This window comes from Squalius cephalus (assembly GCF_949319135.1).
Source record: "Squalius cephalus genome assembly, chromosome: 10".
Classification (NCBI taxonomy): domain Eukaryota; kingdom Metazoa; phylum Chordata; class Actinopteri; order Cypriniformes; family Leuciscidae; genus Squalius; species Squalius cephalus.
The window spans coordinates 23,099,153-23,119,683 of record NC_137131.1 but is presented as its reverse complement, the minus strand read 5'-3'; the positions used below and the strand labels follow the sequence as shown (position 1 = coordinate 23,119,683).

The 20,531-nt window shown below is 37.5% G+C and overlaps 1 protein-coding gene across 3 annotated transcripts in view; it reads right to left on the bottom strand.

The window, feature by feature from the left end:
- Nucleotides 1-20,531, bottom strand: part of LOC307165543 (SEC14-like protein 1) — a 291,727-nt gene that overhangs the window by 144,956 nt on the left and 126,240 nt on the right. For all 3 annotated transcript variants that reach the window (XM_079883248.1, XM_079883249.1, XM_079883250.1), the window contains exons 5-8: nt 13,098-13,226; nt 12,573-12,819; nt 12,212-12,321; nt 843-1,032 (exon numbers count right to left, since the gene is read on the bottom strand). In XM_079883248.1, coding sequence (XP_079739374.1) covers nt 843-1,032; nt 12,212-12,321; nt 12,573-12,819; nt 13,098-13,226 — 676 coding nt within the window. The remainder of the gene's footprint in view (nt 1-842; nt 1,033-12,211; nt 12,322-12,572; nt 12,820-13,097; nt 13,227-20,531) is intronic.

Sequence of the window (20,531 nt, the reverse complement as noted above, 5' to 3'; positions counted from 1 at the left end):
ACCACCGTTACTGTAAAATATGCACGTATGTCCATTTAAACTCGATTTTGGTCAAATGTGGATTATATCATTACACTGGCAACAATATGGTTACATTTTAAGATGCTGTACCAAGTATGACAACGCTACGTTCAACTGCGTTTGAAATTACGGTGTTTTTTTCACTTCCTGAAAAGTAACCGTTTTGGACATACGTGAACCATACGTTTCATCGGGCAGCGACGATATATATATATATATATATATATATATATATATACATATATATATATATGTCCTTGCATTCTTTCTTGTGGCTCAGTGACACACCTGAATGAAAGGCTCATTATGTATGCAGCCTCATTATGCGGGTCGTTGTCTTCTCAGGTGTGAATCACACCCACTCGCATATTGCCTTTCCAAACAAAAAGTGTCTTACAAAATTTAAATCAATGTATTGTTTTATGTGAATGATTAGGCAGGATGATTTTCACATCATTTTGAAGAAAAAACTCTAGGCGACAAAATGCATTATTCAAAAGTCTTGTGGACACATATTTAGTATGCGTTTTGTGGCCTTATTTCAGAAACTTTAATTTTAAGTTTTTTCAATAACCATTCATAAACATTATTTTCTCAAAATTACAAACATGTACATACATGTTGCTCACATATTATGGTAGCCCTGTTTGTGCTAAATAGAGTGTAATTATACCTTTGCCATTAATATGTTTATAAGCAACTGAAAAAAGCACAAATGTCAGGGCATGTCAGAACATCTCAAGGACCCCAAAAACACCTTAGACCCCAGAGGGTTAATGACAAATACATTTAGCTGACAGGGCATTACTGTGCTCACTCACCCTTGTCGTGGTGGTGCCAGCCGCCGGTGTAAAAATCGTGCAACACCTGAGGAGAGCTCCATGTGTCCAGCAGGTAGTCCACCTGATGCTGCTTCCTCCATGTCAGACTCTGACAAAGGATCTCCCGTGCCTTATCTATGTTGAAGTCCCGTGCACGCAGGAACCGTAGAATATGCTCATCTTTTGGGATCTGAGAGAAAAGGAGGACCAACAACTAAGCTAGACAGGTGGGTTTGTAGACTGCCACTGACTAAGGGTGTGTTCACACTTGGCAGGTTTGGTTCGATTAAAATTAACTCTAGTGCAATTTCTCTGTTAGTACAGTTCATTTGAATATATGTGAACGCTGCCAACTGAACCCTGGTGCACACCAAACAAGAATTTAGCCCAGCACACTGCATTGTTTTGGATGTTCAGTTTTGCTCCATCGCAAAACATGCATCTTAAAACCATTTTTTTTCATTTTTTATCTTTAGGTTGGGTGTAGGGATTGTCGCAATATATCGGTATTGACGATAATCGTGATATTCAAAGTATGAAATATCGACATCGTGTTAATTTAGAGTGTGACTACTATTTTCTTTTTAGTGTGAGGCAAGAGAAGCAAAAGAACCGAACTACAAGTGTGAACACCCCAAAGGTGACCAGATGTTAAAACTGATCATTTCACTGTTGGAATACATGTTGATGTGCTTCGGAATGTATGCCCCTATAACCGACATTACATGCAGGGCAGGGAAAAAGATTAAATGCACTTTTGTTTACACAATTAACTAAATGAATGTGACAAACTGATGGTCCTAATAATTTATATACCAAATAAGATGTTGACACATTTCCTGGATTTTTTTTTTTTTTACAAGATGTAAAATAAGTTTTCGGTATCCCCAGAATGTGTCTGAAGTTTCAGCTCACAATACCCCACAGAGTGGAAGGAAAAACATGCTGTTTTTGTGCATGTATCTTTAAATGCAAATGAGCTGCTACTCCCCACCCCTCTTTCCAGAAGAGGGCGGAGCCTACAGCTCCTGCCTCTGGTACTCAGCCAAAAACTAACAAAACATCTGTTTGGTTTTGATTATCATCTCAATAGCGGTCACATTCATGTAACACTGCTGTTCTTCATGATCATGAAAGTTTATTATCTGCATACGTTTTAAAGCTATATTAGTCTAAACTTCTGATATATGGTTTTCTGAGCGCACACATCCGAAGCACGTGCACAGAGAGCTGGACGTTAGACTGCGCATCCCGTAAATATTCAAATAAGTTATCTTTCACGTCTTTTTGCGCTTAAACTTTCAAATACAGACAAGGTTATGACAAAAAACGCATAAAGTTCACAAACACAGTCGGTTATGTCAGTGAATGTAAACAGCAAGTAAAGAAATTGCATGTGCATGTTAGATCTGTGTATTAAAGTAAAAGCAGAGCAATATACAGTACCTACTGCTATATATGCTGTTAGTATTAATCAAACAACAAAAGAAAAATCACTCACTGCTCTTGAATAACTTAGTAGCTTTAATAAGAATACATTTCTTATTTGAATACTGCTGTTAAATGCTCTGGCGAGAAGCTAAACATGGCGGACTGTGTACAGCTCACTCAGGGCGGTGTATATTCTAATAGGGCAGAGTCCATTCTAATAGGGCAGAGTCCGTCAGCAGTCGTGGGCAGGGCCTAAGCATTTGTGATGTCACAAAAGCTACAATCTGCTAATGTTGCACGATATACCGGTACTACAAATGTATCGCGATACCCTGCTATTAAAAGCGATACGATATATAATTTTATTAGTACCGGTACTTTAGAGATGACAGCACTCAAAATAATAAGAGCATTATTTCTTCATTTGCATTGCTGTGTGACAGCAGGAGTCAGGACGTGTGTGCAGAGCTCTGTTTCCACTGTTTACATTCACTAAACAACGGAAGCAGAACAGTAAAACATAAGCCGCTTTCCAACCAAGTAGTTACAGGAACTTAGTTATAGGAACTGTCCACTTCTAAACAGTTCTATGAACTACTTTCCCCCAAACACGGTTTTGCTGTTTGCGTTCGCACTGGCCAAGTGGCCATAGGAACTGGTAGGAGGGGTAAGGGAGTGACGCAAGCACGGTGACTTTTATTTTGACGGAGCGACGGACCTTTATTTTGACGGCGCTGAGAACGCCAGAGCAAACAATGCTCGCATTCTCTGTGTTCATTAGTCAGCGATCTGTCTAACAGTACTGTTTAATATGTTATTAGATAGAATTGTTATAGAAAGTACACAGTATATGAAAAAAAAAGTTATTAGCCTATGCCCTGTGTTTGATGTCCAGTGTTGCTAGCTGAGCAGAAAAACATAATCATGTTTGACTTGGTCCCAAAACCGTTTGACGGGTTTCCGTGTTTGTATCTAGTTTCTGGAGTAAATATATAGGCTATAATCTGTGTGTTTACATATAGCTGTTTTAAAAATAGCAGGTGCTGGTGTTTTGAGTTAAAAAAAAGCAAGATGTTTCCTCTTAATCAGGCAGCCACCTCAATCCCTGCATCACATTTCCCATTTAGAATTGTCAACAAGGGCTTTAAATATTTTGGGGTAGAGATTACTCCTGCTTTTTTGTCCCTCTTCACTAAGAATTTTAACATCTTGTTTGAAAAATGTAAAAAAGACATGGCTAGATGGATGAATCTCCCGCTGTCCCTTGCAGGCCGAATTAATCTTATGGTCATGGTTAAATGGTCATGTTACCAAAATTTCTTTACCTCTTTCAAAATATCCCCATCCTGATTAAAAAATCATTCTTTAGCTCATTGGAGAGTAGTATATCATCTTTTATCTGGAATGGTAAACCATCCAGAATCAAAAGAAGCACCCTCCAAAGACCTAAAAAGCTAGCTGGCCTAGCTCTACCTAATTTTATTTACTATTATTGGGCATGTAATATAAACACAATGTTACACTGGTTGGGAAGAAGGGGTTCCGATGGGCACGAGGCATGGACGCAAATGGAGTTTGCCTCTAGCTCATTTGATCTAGGCTCCATACTTTGTTCCCCATCTCCTCCCCCTCAAAGCCAATTCTGCGCTAACCCAGTGGTCTATCACTCTATTAGAATTTGGTCTCAATTTAGAAGACATTTTAAGTTGCAGACAACGTCGGTGCATTCTCCCATAAAGAATCATTATAATTTCCCACCTTCTCTCTCAGACTCTACCTTCGGAACTTGGTCCTCAAAGGGCATCGAGTCTATTTCCAATCTTTATGTAGACGGCAAGTTCGGATCATTTGCCCAACTCTCTCAATTATTCGATTTACCTATGTCTCACTTCTTTAGATTTCTCCAAATTAAGCACTTTGTCCAGAAAAGTATAGCCTCCTTTCCAGATTTTCCAACGAGCTACACAGTCGACCATATCCTTTTATTATCCCCTTCACATAAACGTCTAATCTCGATTCTCTATAACAGCATATGCAATGTCTCCTCACATTCTTTGCAGGATGTCAGGAGACTTTGGGAGAATGATCTCGGGGAGGAATTTACAGATGATCACTGGAAGGCTGTGCTTGACTCAGTTCATACATCGTCTCCTTGTGCCAGACACAGCGTGATACAACTTAAAATAGTTCTAAGATCACACTTGACCAAGACAAGGCTGGTGAAAATCTTCCCTAATGTGGACCCTGCATGCCCTCGCTGCAAAGGCCAACCAGCGGATTATATACATATGTTCTGGTCCTGCCCTAAACTTAATACGTTCTGGGCCAACATCTTTGAAGCCTACACTAAGATGCTTCAAAAAAACATTACCCCCATCCCTGTAAGTGCCCTATTTGGATTTACCCCTGAAAATCGCCCCCTTATAGCATTCACGTCCCTTATTGCCAGGCGTCTCATCCTGCTCTCATGGAAGGAGCAGGCACCCCCCAGATTCACAAGGTGGATTAGAGATGTAATGCATTTCCTGAAGCTTGAAAAGATCAGTTATACCCTTAAAGGCTCCTTACAAACATTCAGGAAGGTCTGGGCCCCCTTTTTAGAGTACTATGAGAGCTTGCAAACACCATTAACCCCCTGAGGTCGGCAATCACGCCGGCGTGATCTGCTCGTTTTTTTTTTATATCAGTGCAAATTACTCTGTTGATTTTGATTTTACATACTTGTATTGTACATCATTCAAAACTGTTAAATGTCTTCTTTTATTTGTGTACACTCATAATAAAAACAAAATGTTGTGTTTTTCGTAAAACAAAGAAAATAAACATGATGCGCGTTCTGCCGTCTGTCTCAATGTGAAACTCATTCTGAAACGCGACAGAAAATGACCTGTAACTCAGCGAATGTTTGTCACACAGACTTGAAACGCATGTCTATACAACGCTTGGAATCTCTATTTTTAAAGTATGTAAATTATATAAAAAACAAATATTCTATTTTTAAGTAATCCATACGAAAGCAGCGGCATGTACAGTTTCTCAAACGCGTCCTCATTAACTATAATGTGACCACACCCACGCGCGCACGAGCGATTGACATGCAAATGATCCATGCGGAGAAACGCAGACCTGTAAACGCCCTCATCACCTCAAAACAAAGAAGCAGAGACTTCGTAACTTACTCTTCTCTGCTTTCATCGGGTTTGGACAACTGTAAGCTGTGCTGTGCTGTTTACCTTGAATTTACCTCGGATTTACCTCAGAAGAACGCGATTTGAAGATGAGAAGATTTTTAAGGTAAGACATGTTAAACTGGTCGTGCCAGATTAAAATGTATGTTATGAAATGAGTTTGGAGTAAAAACATGAACTAAGCCTAATGTCATATATGTACATGTAGACAGAAACATGAAATGTGAAATGTGAACTAGAATGATAGGCAACCTTTCAGTGCTTGTATAGCCTACGTGTTCAACACGAGGATGTTTTTATATTCTAATAAAACACAGCATGGTAAAAGTAGGCTAATATATATATGTGTGTGTGTGTATTCTGTACATTTTAAAAAGCTATTTTAACCTGAAAAATCTAAAATATATTCCCCAAATTGTGCAGCATTTCTCTTGATATCAGCATGTTCACAGCTGTTTTGTTGTTGTTGTTGTTTTTAGAGGAACAAGATGCCACTGAATAAGTCCTGCTGACTTCAACATTCACATAAGTCTCCATACATGAACATGCTAAAGTGAAAAATCAAACACCATGAAAATGAAAGGTATGTAGCCTACTATGTTTCAGGAATGGCACAAAGGTGTGTGACAGTTCAAGTCTCTGTCTTTAGTTCAGTGTGTTAAATAATGTGTTTTTTTTTTGTCATTATGTTGTGTTGTAAATACATTAAAAACAATCAAAAAGCCATTCTTTTTTAAATCTCCTCATTCTTTGTGCAAGGTTGCTCAGAATGGCAGGGCCTGATAGCTCCTAATAGGGCCATTAGGGAGTGTCTTTTGTCTTTCTCAGGTGAGAAAAGCTTACATAATAATGAGATGTCCACGCCTCTTGCATAGAGCTTTCTCACACAAAACACGTCGTAAAAATTTTAAATCAATATATTGTCTTCTCTGAATGAGCAGTCAGGATGATTTTCACATAGTTTTGAAGCAAATATTCTGGGCTACGTGATACAATTTTCAAAAGTCTTATGAAGAAATAATCAGTATGGGTTTCATGAGCTTATTTCAGTGACAATTTTTTTTTGTTTTTTCACAAACCACGCATAAATGTTATTATCTCAAAACTACAAACTTTTATATACATGCTGCTGATATATTATTGTAGCAGAGTTTGTGCTGAATACAGTGTAATCAGACTTTAGCCATGAAAATGTCACAAGTAACAGAAATAAGCACAAATGCCAGAGCATGTCAGAACACCTCCAGGCCCAGAAAACAGCTCAGACCTCAGAGGGTTAAATATGGATGACTAAGGTGTTATCATCAGAGTGAAGCGGCAGCTTTTTTTTTTTTACATATTTGACTGGACTGACTTATTTGAATTTCTTATTTTGACTATTATTATTATTTTATTCCCCTCTTATTTCTACCACTCATTCCTTTACTGTACTGGTAATTAGGGCTGAACGATTAATTGCATTTGCGATAATATCGCGATATGATGAAATGCGATTTTTTAAACCGCAAAGCTGCGATTATAGTCTGGTCATGTGACACGCGAGAGTAAACCAGTCTGTTTTGCAGATGAAGCATCAACTTGGCACGCGACACATATAGACCTGGCTACAGGAAATAACAGTTTATGTTTAATTTATGTGATATTGTGTTATAGATTCTCTCCAACGATTCTGTATTGTATATGTCTGAGCTTAGTTTTAAACACAGACGTGTACGACGCGCGTGCTTTATAAACAACCGTATTCTGCTTGCTTCTAATTCCTCTGTCTCTCTCTCACACACACACACACACACACACACAAGACACCACTCGAACCTTACGAGAAATAATCTTTAATAAAGTTCGGAAAAGTTGAAGCGAGTTACAAGGACATTCGCGGGCTTCATTGCGCAAGATATGAGATACGCGCGGTCTGCGTGATGTTACTTCAGTAGTGCGCGGTCTCGCCCGCCGGTATTTTACTTACAAATGTTCTACGAGGGCATCATTAGGCCTATGTCTTGGAATACAGTTGGCTTATATATTAAAAATATGAAAATCACCGACAGAAGCTGCTTTCAATTTCAAATACTCACGTGCGTTTTGCGAAGAGCATTTGAGCATGCGGCTGTGAGCGAGTCTACGTGGTTAAATGTACGTTTGCATCTCAAAATGCTTTTATGACGCGAAATTACCGGTAATGTGACACAGTCAGTTATTAAACAAACAGGACAAACCACATCTTATAATTTCAAAAGAGATGAACACGTTCAGACAGCCTACTCTTAAATACTGAAAGCACTCTTTGTTTATTGCTTGTAATATTTTTTTCCCTCTTTGTTATTTGTTTTGAAGCTATATTTGTTAAAATTATTAACATGTAATTGTATTAATTTTGTTTTTTAATGTGTAATTATTCTAAGTAGGCCTACTTATAATTATGTAATTAAATATTTTAAGTTTTATTAATAAGATCAATTAAAGAAAAAAAATGTATCGGCTCATGAGGTGCCTAAAGATTCCCTTCCCTATTTTACAATGATTTATTGCTTGTTTTTGTTGAATAATAGAAAAGATAAAGAGCTTAAAAAATAATAGCATATTAAATCGCAATCGCAATATTGGTAAAAAAAATCGCACTTAGATTATTTTCCAAAATCGTCCAGCCCTACTGGTAATCACTTATTTTGTAACGTTAGCTATATCGTATATGCTTCTTCTGCAATCCTTAGTTGGACAAGCACTTCAATGGACAATCATTCTTGGGAAGATCTGGATTTAAAGGGACAAACTGGGATGGTTGGGTGGGTTGGGGTGGGGGTATCTTTCATACTGATTAATATCTGTATAGCACAGCCAGCCATAATATGTTTGTATACATTTGGTCCAACATGTGCTGTATAAAATGCTACATGGTTTAATAGTCACAGCCTGCCATGGGCCCATCCCCACAGACTAGTGATGCGCGGGTCGGCTTTTTTTCCAACCCGCGGGTCCCGCTTTTATGAAATTATTTGGCCCGCCCCAGCCCGCCCCGCACCACTGTATCTATTTTTACAACCCGCCCCGCCCCGCACCCGCGACCATTAAATAGACATACTAGGCATTGTAATGTAAATGAAAACAGCCTTTATTTCAGCCTGAAAGTGCTTGGAAACATCGCCATGTAAACTGGCAATAACAGACGATTCTGAATATGAACCATAAATCAGGTCATATTAATAAGATAATGATTTAAACATTTTCAATATTTACAAAGCAGCGTTTGTATTCATCTAATTCATCATTCACCTTTTTTTCTTTTAATTATGTAAAATCCCGACCTCAATTTCTCCCGCACCTCACCTTCCAACTTCACTTTTATTTCTCCGTCTTTGTTGTTGTGGCTGGCGGCGGGAGCTGCTTGGCGCGAGCTGCTTTGCGCGAGCTGTGTCACGTGACGCCAAAGGTTTGGGGAAATCACGCAAGTTGCATTGCTACGGCCTTATCAAAGAACCTACTAAAATATGATTAGATTGATATTCCCAAATGAGACAACCCGCGCATCACTACTTAAGCATGCTCATTTGCATGTGCAGCTGGATTGGTTTCTGATGAAGAAACTAAGAAAGATTCTTGTAATACTAATATGTTGCGCAGCTATCGGCATATCATGTACACAATCATTTCAATCTTCAAAGTACCAATTTATAGAGACCAAACATGGTATGGGTGAGGCTACATTGACCGTTGGTTCTATCATAAAATACACAGTATCAAAAAAATAATAGAATTAAAAACACTACACAAGACAGTAAATCATTCACACAATTTTCTGGGATGCATGTTCATTTATAGATCAGTTCATCTATGATTAATGCAGCAAAGTCTGCTTTAAAGTCTGTTTCTGTCTTCTCTGTCTTGACCACGTGACCACATTTTTAACAGCAATAAAACCAACTTATCTGATCGTAGTCATGGAAACCAAAGACCCTTTAAAATAAAATAAAAATAAAAAATTATTTCAAGTGTAATTTGATTGTTTAGTTTCCATCGGGTCCATTAGACTTCATGGGGAGGCAGGGTTTATGACCTATACTGAGAACAACCACCGGGGGGCGATCGAGACGCTTTGGCTTCACTTTTCAGGACTTGTGCGGCACGCTTCAGCGCCACAGGATAAGAAAAGTCCACTTTTTGTTTCAGTTAAAATGACAAATAAATGCATACTCAAAGCGCTCAACAAGATGTGTTTGATTATACCCTCTGGATGCTCAAAATTGACCACACGAATTCATGTTTTACACAGCTTACTGTACAGTAAAGTTTATCGCCATTCCAAACTGTTGCTGCATTACGCACACACAGAAAGTCACTTGCATATCACATGAAGATCGCGCACTCACATAAACATTCAGTAGCGCAGAAATGTATTGTCGACACTGTTCTGTGATTTATCAATAAAATAGCTCAGAAATTGATAAGTTCTAGCATATATTTCTTAGTAACTAACACCCACAGCTTCACTATTAGTAGAGAGACGCTAGAATTAGAATTAATTCACACGCAATAACCAGCTAGAATTAATTCACACGCAATAGCTCTCTCACTAATGCATTCATAAATGTAATCTTTCCTGTGCTACTGTGCTGTACTGTGCTATATCTGATTTAGAACGAGCATAAATCTGTGAGAAATATAACGTATGGAAGCATATGGGTAGCAATATTCAATTTGAAATGTAATATGCAAAATGACAATGCAATATTCTGTATTTAAATTTTGATTTTCCAATAGATTGCAAAATATATCTATCTATCCATCTATCTATCTATCTCTATATATATATATATATATATATATATATATATATATATATATATATATCTAAATATCTATATATCTCTATATATCTATATATCTATCTATATATATATATATATATATATATATATATATATATATATATATATATATATATATATCAGCACAAACAAAAAATAGAGCACAAACGAAGTAAAAATGATTAAGCCTATTTTGCCGACGTTTTGCATTGGGTGGGGGGTGGGGCAATTGCACGCAGTGATTGACAGTGTGGGACGGGCACGTGATTGGCTCAGAATGCATTTTCAAATTGCACATTGAATTTTGCTACATTCATTGCAGGACACTTAATGGAAATACAATCGCAAGTGTCGTAAGTGTCGTAAATGCAATTAAGAAAAATAACATTTAAATGATCATTTTGCTACAGTTTGCTTGAACATGTTAAACATATCTAATCATTTCTGTAATACATTTTCATTTTAATTTTGCAACTTATAAAGCGTTAAAATATGGATTCAATTTACATATTAAAACTAGTGTATAAAATGGCAAATGTAAATTATATAATTGAATTTTCATTTCGCACCAAACGTTGCGTTACGGACGTGACAAAAAAAAAAACTCTGTTTTAAATGGCAACATATTTTTTTAGGAATTCTGTGAATTACACTGCGCAAACCAAAAGTAATATTATCCATGGAATAAAGAAGGGATGGCTCTCCACAGAACATAAAAAAATAATTGTATTAATTTGATATGCACTAATATATGGTATGCCTGAAACGGATCACAGTAATAGTCATATGCATGCTATAAGGATATAAGCGTCCTTAAAATGGCCAGAATGACCAAAACATTTTTGGTATTTAATATTATTTTAATATAGGCTATTTTCTGTCCAATTTTGTGTGTTACTTTAATAATAATAACAATAATTATAATAATAATAATTATTATTATTATTATTTACTTAATTATTATTTTAATTATTATCACATTTAAAAAGTGTGGTTATTTTATTGTATTGGCTTGTAGTTTTTTTTTTTTTTATTCAGATTCAGTCAAATTATTGCATTTAATTTAAAAGTCCAATAACAATATCATACAAAAACTATCATACAAAAAATTATTTAAAATAAGACATTAATACTTATTTAAAAAAGTCATTTTCGGTTTCGGTTTTCGGGCAAATGCATCCAGAATTTTCGGTTTCGGCCCAGAATTTTCCTTTCGGTGCATCCCTAATTGTTATTTTATATAAACTTAATCTTTAAAACGTTACGGACGTGACAGAGCACTGAAGCGTCATGACCTCTTAATTATAGCACTTATAAATTCAACAGACAGTGCTGTTATGACAAAATGAGTATATTTATTTCTCAGGCATACCTCCATCTTTCTGCAAAATGCTTTATGTTAAAATAAAGTTTAAAAAGGGGTGTCTATGATCCCTCTTTTGAAAGCATGAAATATGGTTGGTTGAAATTTTTATTTTAGCATTGTTGCTCACCTCATATGTGGTAGAAAAAACAAGGCAATTTTCTTAATATCTGATACAGCACATTAATACAGTATATTGCAGACCTAAATGGGCAACTTAAAAAGGGTTTTTAACTTTTGGTAAAAACTTTATTTTTTTCATGGTAATGATGACTTTTGCGTGGAATTGCCCAAAAGCCTTGTGGAGAGCGCTGTGTCATATGCCATTGCTGTGCATAAGGCAACCCGCGTTCAATCTCAGCTCGAGGTGCAGGCTTATTTGTTCATTAATGAAGTCATCAGTGACTAATCGACGTCGACTTGACTTATCACATAAATGTCGACTATTGTGCACCCCTATTGTGTACACACACAGCCGACACATTTATGTTCAAACACCATGTAAAAGTGAATTTTGCATTATAGATACCCTTTAATCTACTACTAGTTGTAAATTCAGAAAACTTGAATATGTATATATTTCACCTTGCCCTTGTGTGTCTCCTGTAACCAGTGGCGTAGGCGAATGAGACAGCTCTCCTGGAGGGGTGTGAGGTCACCCAGGTAACGTTTGATGTAGTCTGCATCCAGTTTATCTAAAAATACAAATTGAAACCATTTACATCCACTATACCTTAAAAAAAAACTTTGCTAATATGAAAAGTTAAGAAAGAGTTAAGCAAAGTATGTTCACTTTTTTTTATAAACAGAAGCTTGTTTCCTTTGTTGTATAGATGTGTTTTATTTGTGAATTGTTAGAGACAAAGTACAAAAGAGAAGCCAAGAATACAATGTTCTAGTATCAAGTACAAAAGGTCCCCAGAGTGGCAACAGTGTAAATACTAACCATCCTGACTGGTTACCAAGGTGTCGTTTAGGCTGCCAGGAGGACTGCTGCCCTCTTTACACAGTTGAGTCTCATTCATGCTCTCAGGAGGGGCTTCAATGGTGATTGTGGGAGTGATAGGCAACACAGGGTGAACAACTGACACCATAGGCTTTGTGGGTGATGTTAGGCAAGGGCTCCACTGAGGTAAATAGGTAACACCTTCTTCCTCAAGCTCCCTCAGATAGTATTCAATAATCTCTTTACCCTATAGAGAGATAAGAACATGTCGTTCACATTTGAGAAAGGCAACTACTGATTTTTATAGAAGGCTACATTTTCTTCTTTGAATGAACCTACGACAAACATAATATTGCAATGAACTTTTTGAAAATGTCCTCACTAATTTGTCACTAAAAACTGATTTGTGAGAACTTCTGAAGTTGTCTTCATGTGAAATGCTCATAAATCGATAAACTAACTAAAAAATAAAACCAACATGTGTATGTAATTTTGAAGAAGGCAGTGGTGGGCGTGACTTTACACCTTTTTGATGCTGCTGGCATACTGTTTCATGGCAATCTTCTCTACTGTACTCTCAAAACCAAAGAAAGATTTGATGTCCAGACTGGCAGATTGTTCAAAACACGTCCATTCTTCATTTTCTGGGTGAACCTAACATTGGACAACAGACATGCCAAGTTTGTTAAATTGCCACAATACACAATGAAATATTTAAAAAATGCTACAAACTATGGCCTGTTCATACAGGCAGCATTTCATTTTTTGCAGTTTGAATTCCAAAATACACAAGTAGATTTTGTTCAGATATAGGATACATGTATGTGATATCAACAACATAAAACTGTCTATAGTTAATTTTCACTCACTTTTGTTCTAAAATAAGAACAAATAAACAAGTAATAGCACAAATAAATACAACTGAACAAAGTTCAGGGACAGACATTGTAATCAAATGTAAAATAACCGCATAGATTTATTTTTCTAAAGAAAATATAGAATGAACCTTAAAGTTAGTTACTTGTTCAGTCAAGATCAGCGAGTGATTTTCCTTTTATTTTGTTCTTTGATTAATGTTTAGTACATAGACTACAGTAGATTTATTAGTGTGCTGTCACTTTAAGACCTCATGAAGGAGCCAATAAACTGTTACACATGCTTTTTCCTTTCTCAACTGTTTGCGTTCACTTAAGACAAAAACGACTGTTTACGAGGATATTTTGACAATTTTGTGTGTATTTGTGCATTCAAGCGCAAGACAAGTAGGAGAACTCAATTCAGTATCACACTCTATATAAGAGGCGGGTCTCTTTGCGTGCGCTTTGGATGTGTGCAGAAAGAAAACAGTACGCCTCTTCAAAATGGTTTGAAATCACATTAAAATGTTCAAACAGGAATCAATAAGCGGAATCGAAGAAAAAGAAAAAAAAGAACAAAATTCTATTAAAAGTATTTGACTCCTGACCTTAAAGTATCCAATTCCAGAGTTGGAATTGATTTTCGATTCCCAACCTCACTTAAGATGTCTTATTGGTTTAGCAGAATGAAAAACTAGCATGACCGACAACCCCCAAAAAATCTCTCATACTGACAAATCGTGCTGTGTGTGTGTGTGTGTGTGTGTGTGTGTGTGTGTGTGTGTATAGTCCGATGGATTTCAAACTTAACAGGTGTCTCGCTACGGGCACGAGTAAGTGCAGTGCCAAGTTTGACATTGTTTGGATAAGAAATGCAAAAGATATCGGTAAATATATCGGTAAAATATATCGGTTACCAGAACCAGGAAGTATGACCATATTAGCCCCGTTCTGTCAACACTGCATTGGCTCCCTATTAAACATCGCATGAATTTTAAAATATTGCTGATTAACTTATAAAGCACTGAATGGTTTAGCTCTGCAGTACTTGAGCGAGCTCTTAACGCATTATAGTCCTTCATGTCTATTGCGATCTCAAAATTCCGGCCAGTTAATAATACCTAGAATATCAAAATCGACTGCTGGCGGTAGATCCTTTTCCTATTTAGCACCAAAACTTTGGAACAGTCTTCCTACCATTGTCCAGGAAGCAGACACACTCTGTCAGTTCAAAGCTAGATTAAAGACTTATCTCTTTGACCTAGCATTCACATAATACATTATAGATTTCTATAATTCAATGTTAGGCTGCACAGATTAGGTCAGCCGGAAACCGGGAACACTTCCCATAAATCCTGATGTACTCGTTACATCATAAGAAGAATGGCATCTTCTTATGATGATTTGTATGATTTATCCCGAGGTTTTCCCGCAGCCTGCCGGATCCAGGCCGTATCCAGATCTGATGAAGGACCTTCGCCCGGACCCGATGACAACGCAGTGCTGAAGTGCCAACTAGTCTCTTCCTATGGAGGATCCCTTTACCACTCTACAGATAAAGCGTTGTCGAGAAAATTCGTTTCGCGTACCTACCTCGAAGTGACAAAAAAATAAAATTCTGTATCAAAATTTTATAAGGAAAGACCAGTACTTGGTTTAGGCTTGGTTTGTAGGGAATTACAAACCTGCGCACATATACTCAAACTAGGGCTGCACGATTTTGGCAAAATGTCATATTGCGATAATTGAGGTCAATATTGTGATTGCGATATGCGATATAATAAACAAATGGTTTCATGAGTCAACTTGCTTGGTTCTCAAGGAAAATAAATGCACACACAGATTAGTGATAATCTGCTTAAAGAAAAAAGTTCTTTAGTCAAGAGCAATGAGTGTTTTTCTCTGTTCCCTTTGTTCTTTGATTAACTTTAGCGACAGATATAATTAGTGGCTACTGTGTACTGTCCCTTTAAGACCAGCCGCTGCTGTCAGAGATGCGGATCTCACACGTGCCTCATTCTCTCACGAGTCACAACTCTTCACGTTCATCATAAGACTACTCTTATGTTATGAAGATACTCGACAAAAAGACATTTTGGCATAATTGTGTGTGTTATTGTTCGTTCAAGCTCGAAACAGAACTGTATTCTGGCATGCTGTTTTGTGCGCACGCACGATATTAGCACGAGTCTTTCTGTGTGTCACAGTCAGGACATTCACAGGCAGCGCGCTCTTTTTTGTCTTATCGCGCATGAATGGTTTAAAAGCATTTGCATGAATAAGAGCGGGATCATGTAACACTAGCCAAATGATGCCAAAAATTAACAGATGCTGCGATATGATTAATCGTGCAGCACTAACTCAAACGCACATAACTATAGAACCAATTCTTAATGCGCATGTGAACGCCATCAGCGTTTATCACAGGTTCGCGTTTAAAGTCTGTGTAGAGAGAATGGTGTCGTCTTAGCGGCCCCTGATTTAATAACAAATGATAGTTGCGACGGAAGCGAATCAATCAAAACTAATTTTAGCTGGAAAATAACTTTATTAAAGAATCGCTATAAAGCCAAAACAATCTCTGTTACCTTAAATCAGGGTTCACCAATCTCGGTCCTGGAGGGCCGGTGTCCTGCAGAGTTTAGCTCCAACCCCAATTAAACACACCTGAACCAGCTAATCAGGGTCTCACTAGGCATACTAGAAACTTTCAAACAGGTGTGTTGGAGCTGGTTGGAGCTAAACTCTGCAGGACAGCGGCCCTCCAGGACCGAGATTGGGGAACCCTGCCTTAAATGATGCGTTTATCTCTGTAAAGCTGCTTTGAAACAATCTACATTGTTAAAAGCGCTATATAAATGAAGATGACTTGACTTGACTTAAAAGAAGCACTTAGAAGGTTGTGGTTTAAAAATAAACATTCTGACATTAGAGGGTTGTATCGGTCAAAGAATCCCCAAGAAGGTTGTGGTTTAAAAATAAACATTCTGACATAAACACTCTGTCAGCTACACGGTTTACTTCTGAATATTATATTTGAAGAGTTTGGTTCCAAAACGCGATGAATCCATTTTGATTAATTTGAGTAAAATTCCGTGTTTGTCGCGCGGTTTGGAAAGAATAACACGGCGGATATCGCATTTTAAGTAAAATTAAAAATGGACTTTTCAATACCGACCCTATACAATACTAGGGCTGTCAACGAATATTCTAAATTCGAATATATATTCGAATAGTTTTAAAAAACAGAATATCGAAGGTGAAAATTAATATTCTAATGTGGAAAAACACGCCCACGGTAACACAGACTGTCTGCTTTGCGTGTGGGCGCGCTGCCTGAGGATCAGGGACAGGTCATTTTATTTAACGTTAAACAGAAACATTACTAAAGTGTAGGCTACTGTACTGACTGAATAGATATTGCATGAATAAGGTAGGTTAGATACAGCATTTTTATGCACTGTCTGCAGGCTTCCACTGGTTTGATTATTTGCCGTTTCATGTCAAGGAAAAGTTCCATGTTTACCACAGCACAGCTCGCTCGGAGCGTTCAATGTCGGTTCTATATACTGTAAAACTTAAATTAATGTTAATAACATTTGTTTCAATCACTGAATTAAGCCTACTATATTTGGGACAAGAGTCGCGACCTTAAATTGCTTGCACAAAACTCTTGATCAGCACTCAACATTTGCTTATATTTGTTGTTAATTTAAACCGTTATGAACCGCAGAGAGCGTGACGCCTCATTCGCGCCGCAAAACCTCCAGACGCGCGTAAACCAGTGATGCGCGGGTCAATGTATAAACAACCCGCACCCGACCGACGGTTTCAACTAACCCGCCCGCAACTCGGACCGCAAAAAAAAAAGTAGAAAATATTGTACCCGACCCGCTTCCTGACCCGCATTTTTGGACAGAGCGCAGAGCGGCATTTTTAAAAAGACGGAGCGTCGCCCTATTTCCTGCTCCAATTTCGCTCCGCGCACACCACGATTCTGAAGCATGCTCAGTCAAGCCTGACTCAGTCTACTGTTGATGACTACAAGATGGATTCTATTTTCAGTCAAAACTCGGCTCAATAATGGAGTTCAAAAAGTAGGCTACTTCAAAAAGGAAAATAAGAAGTCACAGGTGTAGGCTACTATAATATAAAACTAACTATAATGTGGTAGAAGAAAACGAATGTGGAGACATCATTCCAGTCAGTAAAGATTCATTTTGGAATCTAAAAAGACACATCTCTCGTAAACATGCAGTGTGATGTGAACACGCTGGGAAGAAGGCAAAAGGTTAGCAAATTGAATACGGTAACCTGTAACAAAGTGTAAATTAAATATAGCGTAATATTCAAACAATTGATACAAGTCCATTTCAATTTTAATCCTGCGCGCTGCGCAAAAGTTCAGTTATAAGAATGTTGGCCTAATAGTTAGGCTAATTTAGCCTACTTTTAAAACGTTAATGTATATTTTTTCATATTTTTGTTTATATAAATTTTATTTATATTATTAGGCCCATTTATTCGTTTTATTTTACAGCAGTTTGTGTGTACAATGGATATACGCCCATTTACATTTTAATCGTGCGCGTTGCGCAAAAGTTCACTTATCAAAATTCTGGCCTAATAGTAATTTTACTTTTAAAATTTTTATGTAGGCTAGGCTATATTTTTTGTTTATATAATTGTTATTTATATTATTAGGCCCATTTATTCGTTTAATTTTACAGGACTTTGTGTAAGTAGGCTATATTCCTTCTTACATAGCCTAGGTCTAATTTGTAATCTGAAATAAAACATTTCTATTTGAAAAATGTTGTTGTTGTTGCTCATTAGTTCTTTAGGAGGTAAGGCTGTGGTCTAAGCTAAAAGTGATATACATGTAGATTTTTTTTTTTCCTTTATTTGAGTGGAGCGCGGAGCAAACTGCGTTGAGCGCTGAGCGATGATGAGCGGCAGCCTGATGTAGCTTTGAGCGGGGGAGCGAACATTTCCGTGAGCAATGATGAGCGGAGATTCTCACCGCTCCACTCCGCTCATATGCTCTCTAGTACTATATAAATTACAAAGGTTTAATTGCCATCTTTATTTCAAACGACCCGACCGACCGCGACCCGAATATCATTAAATATATTTTTGGATGACTCGTAACCGCGGGTAACCGCGGGTGACCGCAGGCACCCGCTCATTTCGGATCAACCCGCGCATCACTGGCGTAAACGCGTCTTTACATTGACTTAACATTGAAGTCACTCGTGCCAGACGCTCTATTCGCGTTTGGTGTGAACACAGCATGGGTGAGGGCGAGAGAGAGAAAGAGTGCCTGTGAGTGCGAGCGAGCGAGAGTGAGGTCTGTGGTCTTGGCCATTAGTTAATTTACTTGTTTTTGTGTAGGTAATACATTGTCAAATATGTGTAGCATATGAGCAGATCATTCATTCATTGGTTCTGAATTAATGAATCATGGCTCGTTGAATCTAAACACAAATGCACATTCATTCTTAAAATCCAAGCTCTGGCCTCTGAACTCCCAAATACAAATCATGCTTAGGCTCCAGCTAGTCTGCAACAAATGGTCTTTCGCGACACTTTATTGCACCTTGGAGGATTGCCAGAACACCACGACACCGCATCTTCTCAGCTTCGCAAGCTACAAACGACTTTGCAATGCAACCCCCCCCTGCTCTATCTCTCAGCCAGAGAGATAATGGATTTTCTATGTAACATTCCAATCACACATAGACATTCCAAACACACACAAAAACTTACCTTGCATTTAATTCAGGATACAAGTGATTCAGATTCTAAGATGATGTATTAAGGCCTGCATGTTTGGTTAGCCCTTTTATGCGATAGTTATGATTTTCTGATTTGTAACTTGGAAGTGTTTCTCCTAATTAATGTTCTCAAATAGAATCATGGTCTTGTAACCTGACCCCCTTTGCTATAGGATAACACTTTACAACCCCCAGGAGACTGATAAGTCACCACACACACACACACACACAAATGTCCTTTGTATGTAACTCAGACTTGTATCTGACCTTCCTGTATGCATGCATGTTTGATTAGTTTTGTTTTGATCATATAGTTATGATCTTCTAGTGTTTGGCTCTGAAATGTATTTTTGAAGAATGTTTCTCCCAGTGGAATCGCATCCCGTAACCCGTAAATCTCATGCCAGGTCATAAAGTTTATGACCACCAAGCTTCAGCAGCTCATTGTAGCGTTTATACGCCCGTATAAATATAATTAATTATTATTCATAACGGATTATGATCAATAATTAATTATTTAATTATTTTCAAAATTTACTGTAGCAGAATCAATAGTATGATCATTTTATCAGTTCATCCAATGAACAGAAAGCATAAACAATTATTAACTCTAGGAAATATAATATCTTCCTGGCCGAGAAAGAATAATCCCCAGCTAACAGTAATAAATCAAGGGTAAAAGCATAGGTAACTTAGATCGCAGTTCAAGACAATAAATTCGTAAGCACATAACACAAGTAATACTTCTCTTTTCAAACACAAACAATACTTTGATTATATACTAACACATAAAACTAATATCTAACACAAACACACGCACACGCATACACACACATTCATACAAGTTGCTGAAAGAAAGAAAGAAAGAAAGAGGTTGGAAAGAATGAGTTTAAGAGTGAGATGATGAAATCTCAAGATTCTATGCACTTATAAGACATAACCTGAACGAACCATCAATAATTAATTTCACCCTTTGTTTCTTAGGTGGGTTACTAAATCTGTATCAAATACACCAGTTCAGTTTAAGAGTCTGGAGGTTACTTGCTCGTTTTGCGTTCCTTTTGAGCATTCCTTTGGTCGGCGTCAGAGGGGGTTTCCCGAGTTCGTTCGTTGGCTGGTGTCCCCGTGCTTGCGGATGTCTGTGGCGGCCACTCACGTGGTGTGGATGGCGGATTGATGGAAAGTCTTTGTTGAAGCTGGCTTTGCAGAAGAAACGTGGACCGAAATCTTGCCGCAAAACTTAACTTAGAACCGAGACTCACAACGGAAAAGAAAGGAAAACTTTGAAAAAAAAAAAGAAAATTGAGAAGAGAGTAGGCTAGTAA